The sequence below is a fragment of the Tachysurus fulvidraco genome, chromosome 15 (assembly GCF_022655615.1).
Source record: "Tachysurus fulvidraco isolate hzauxx_2018 chromosome 15, HZAU_PFXX_2.0, whole genome shotgun sequence".
Lineage (NCBI taxonomy): Eukaryota > Metazoa > Chordata > Actinopteri > Siluriformes > Bagridae > Tachysurus > Tachysurus fulvidraco.
The window spans coordinates 4,436,726-4,441,315 of record NC_062532.1 but is presented as its reverse complement, the minus strand read 5'-3'; the positions used below and the strand labels follow the sequence as shown (position 1 = coordinate 4,441,315).

Sequence of the window (4,590 nt, the reverse complement as noted above, 5' to 3'; positions counted from 1 at the left end):
AAAGCCTCCATATAGCATACTCAGCACATTGTATCTTTTAACACACAAGCAATATTATTGCATACATATTTTGAAAGCAAAGAAAATGTTCAACCCACAACCACACGCTGCTCACTGGATAGATGAGTGGATGATAAGGTACTATGTAAATCTCTACAACAGAATGTTTCTATATCAGAAAGGAAACCAAATCGAATCATTTTTAGAAGACACCTCACTCATCTAAGGAACACATTAGGAAACCTAAATGTAGGAATGGTTACGTGGTGATGGTTTATTTCACACAGACGGCTTTCTCCTGCTCCTGTATTGAGAAGGAGTAAAGCTCAGTGACAGAAAGTAAGGAATAAAACACTTGGGGAGGTTTTGTTACAGAAAAATAATCAACAATGAATCAAAGCAGAGTTTCTGTTATCATCACAACATGAAGTCTTTTATTCATCACCATTTACAGTTCTTTTCTTTAATTTTTTATTCATAGTTATGCTTAAACTTGTATTAGGGCCAGAAAAACAAGTTATTTCCTGTTATCATGTTCATTATTACAGCTAGAAACAGTCCTTCCCTCAACACTTGTCTTGAAACTGAGGAAAAAGTACAAACTTTTCTGTCCTGAAGACTTTCTCATGCTGAAAATAAAGTCACAGCTTTAACCCTGATCTCGCTCTGACACTGGAGACTCCTTCCAACAACACGAAATAAACATTCTCTTTACGGAAATCTTCATCATATCAAACACTCCAGATAGTTTATCTTCTAATTAAATGTTCGCATTCAATTTGTAATTCAATGTATTCCTAATAGTTTGAGAAGTTTTTAAATAATGTTTGAAGTGTTTGGAATGTAGGGATTAGTAACTCAGTAAAATGTAGTTATTAAATTAAAGAAGTGAATTGTGATGAGGTTTTTGTGCAGAATGAAACTGAATGAAAATGTGGGTTTGTCATGTGATTGTAGCAAAACTGGATTTAACTTTGGTAGCTACTTGATGGCAGACTTTTCATCAAATACTGTCATTTTCCCAAACCAGAAATCTTAAAGTCTCAATGAAAGAAACAAGGAATACAAATTAAAATTAGCATAAGGATTATTATGTATGCTTGAGGATCCTGGCCTTTTGAACACTGATACATGCAAGATCTTAATCAATCAAATGTTTAATCAGGCTTTTTTATATATAAAAGTATACAATAATTCATTTCACTCTATCAATTCCACTTGAATTTCCATTCAATCTGCAAGAACTCACAAAGATAGAAAAAGCTTCCTGTTAGACTAAAGGTGTGTTTCATGCTGTCAGCTTCATCACTGCTCTTTACTCATTACATCTGGTGTCTTTTTAGTCTATCACTGTGGATCACTGTAACATCCAGAAGAACATTCTGCTCTACTTATTGCAGACAAATAAATATGACACTACCAACTGCATAAGGTGAACACTTTCTAAAAACACACTTACAAATTTGCAGTCTGTGAATATTATTCCTCGCAAATAATAAGTACATCATTTTCCTGTGTACATCAGTTCAGCTGTTAGCAGCACTTTTCTTATGTATGTAAAGTAATAGTGATGATACTGAGAGCTTACACATTACAGAGGACACACAAATAATTCATCATTATGAAGTCCAGTAAAAAGTGTTTAATAGTGAAAGGAATCACAATATACAGATTTATCATTTCCTACAAATATGTAAAAGTCAATCCCACTGGAAAATGAACAATGATTTACTGGACTGCAGGATAGTAATCTGGTCATGATCAATCTAAATCATAATTCAATTATAATGTGATGTAGAGATGACAGGGTTTATTCAGTAGTTTTAAAAAGTACACATTTAACATGTAATTGTAGTTTAAGTTTTAGCACTACAATCTCATCTAATCAACTGACAAACCGTTAACTGATGTTGTCTTCTCTCTCCTCTGAGAAACTCAGAAGCTGAAACATTGAAGTAAGTTTCTGCCTCTAACTGTTTCTGTATTGGATGTTTTTGTACAGTGTCTTCATTGATCTGCTGTATCTTCTGTCTGAAAGTTTTGCCAGTGTAAAATCATGATTTTGCTGGACGTGTCATCTGAGGACAGATCTCTTTCTTTAGTGAATCGCTGCTGCCAGTATCACTGGAGCTACAGTACCAGCGGATCCATTCCAGCTCATGTCCTTGTTGTCAGTTAGTACTGTCTAGTGGTTGAGTTTCCATTGATTCTAGCGGGGTCTGAAAATGTTTCTCCAGACTTAACCAGCATGACTGCAGGGTGAAACAGTTCAATACATTTAATACCTGTGAACAACAATCATGCTATTATTCAGGTGCATTCTATAAAGAGCAAAATATTAGTTACTTACTATTTACTTACCATGTGGTTGATCAAATGGTGAAGATTATTCAATCTAAAGAGCTGTAATGTCTTGGCTTCATGAGAATGGTGTCATTAGTGTTTATGTCTTTAATGTAAATACCAGGATAACATGATCTCATATTTATGGCATATTTATTGCCAGTCATTAGATCTTCAAATTAAGAAAGAAAGAGCGGCCATCACAGGCCTTAAGGCTTAAAGAAAAACGTAATGTGCAAACATTTCGAATGTGTTTGCAGTTTAAATATACAGGATACAGATAATGACCAAAGGTTGAGTAAACCTTTACTGTTGGACTGTCTTTAAAATTGGAAAATTATATGTACTACAAATGCAAAAAATGATGTAAAAACATTTCTCTATCTGTCTTTGTCTTTCAGAATATATGAAACGAGATGGAAAATAAAAATAGATGTGTGTGGTGGTCGGGGAAATCTCATCAGATGCAGGTGAAGAATTTTATTTCACTGTACTTGGAGTTTTTGTACAGGGATGTTGTTTATTCGTCTCACTGTGTGGTTCACGAGCGCAGTAATACACAGCTGTGTCTTCAGTCTGCATGTTCTGTCCTGTTAATGTCACTGTGCTGCTGGACGTGTCTCTGGATACCTGAAACCTGCTTTTCAGTTTCTCACTGTAGTAAGTGCCCCCACTACCAGATATCTGTCCGATCCATTCCAGAGTTTTTCCTGTAGGTTGTCGTATCCAGTGTGTCCAGTAGCTGCTGTCAGTTACTGAATATCCAGACACTTTACAGGTCAGAGTCAGTGACTGACCAGGAGTTAATACTGTGTTTCCGGTCTGGATCAGCTCAACACTGTGAACACCTGTTAAAGAAAAGTTATTTTAATGATGTAAAAGCAAAAAGCTTTAAGGAACCAAAACTGTATTACATGTCAAATGTAAAAACACTTACAGTGTACGGCTGCCAGCAGCAGCAGCAGTAGGGATGTAGAGATCATGGTGTGTGTTGGAGCAGAAGAAGTAAAAGCTCTTGGTCTTTGTTGCTTAAATATATAACAGAGGAGGACATTTGCATAGAGACACTCCTTATCTTAGGGTCAACGTGGGATAAATTCTTATATATACAGTACATTAATAAAAATGAGAAAACCTCCTCATCTTTTAAACATGTCTGTATTTTTTAGAGATATCTATCACTGCAGCTTGAGATTATCTTTGAACCAATAAGAAGATTAAGGCAGGTGTTAATGAGTAAGTTTATACACTATCAGGTGTTTTCAGGTGAATTTATAATAAGAAAACTCACAGAAATTATTATTCATCTAGAACAGGAAACTTTATTTCTATTCATTTATAATTCTGTTTAATTTAGAACCTTACATTATAACAGCATTATAAAATACATCTTGTCATGTTACTGAGAAACCTCACAACCACAGGAGGATGTAGTTACATAAATTATAGTGTTTTTATTTGTCCAACCTGTGTTTAACAACCCAAATAACTAATCACACATTATGGAAAGAGTGAAAAAGAAGAGAAAATGTAGATATTTGTCTGATAATGACTGATACTGAATGAGTCTCATACAGAATGCAGTTTGTGGATTCACTTTTTTTTTCACTTTATTTGTTGAGCTCTGCTGCCTCCTTCAGTTGTTTCAGTAATGTAAGCTCAGACTATGAGAACAGACTGTGTGTTAAACACAACACACTGCTGGAAACATGCTGTATTATTCCTGAATCCACTCATTAAACACTGATTCCAACTGCTGGTTAAAAATCCTGTAAAATGGAGGGATTAATAATGGTTCAGAATGAAGACTCTTTCAATAATGTTTTCTTTTTTATTTTAAATTGACTTTGTGTGACTGTGTTTTAAAATGCTGCAAACGATTCTGACTTCATTCCGGTGGAAGAAAGTGAAAGTGTGACTGAGATGATTTATTAGTTACACTGAGAGGATGTCTGTAACATGTCTCATAAGGTTTTTGTAAGAGGAATCCACTATTCTGTCTCACTGTGTGTTACGAGTGCAGTAATACACAGCTGTGTCTTCAGTCTGCATGTTCTGTCCTCCAATTGTTATTGTGTTAGTAGAAGTGTCTCTGGAGATGCTGAACTTATTTTTCAGTTTCTCACTGTAGTCTGTACTCCCACTAGCCCAGATGTATCCAATCCACTCCAGAGCTTTTCCTGCAGGTTGTCGAATCCAAGCTGTACCATAGCTCGTAAGTGAATATGAAACCTTGCACTGGATGGA

General features: G+C 35.3%; 1 gene segment (V, D, J or C); it reads right to left on the bottom strand.

The window, feature by feature from the left end:
- Nucleotides 1-2,507: 2,507 nt before the first annotated feature.
- Nucleotides 2,508-3,326, bottom strand: LOC113651550. The segment is given in 2 exon segments: nucleotides 2,508-3,191; nucleotides 3,281-3,326. Coding segments are annotated over 2 exon segments (414 nt in total).
- Nucleotides 3,327-4,590: the final 1,264 nt, after the last annotated feature.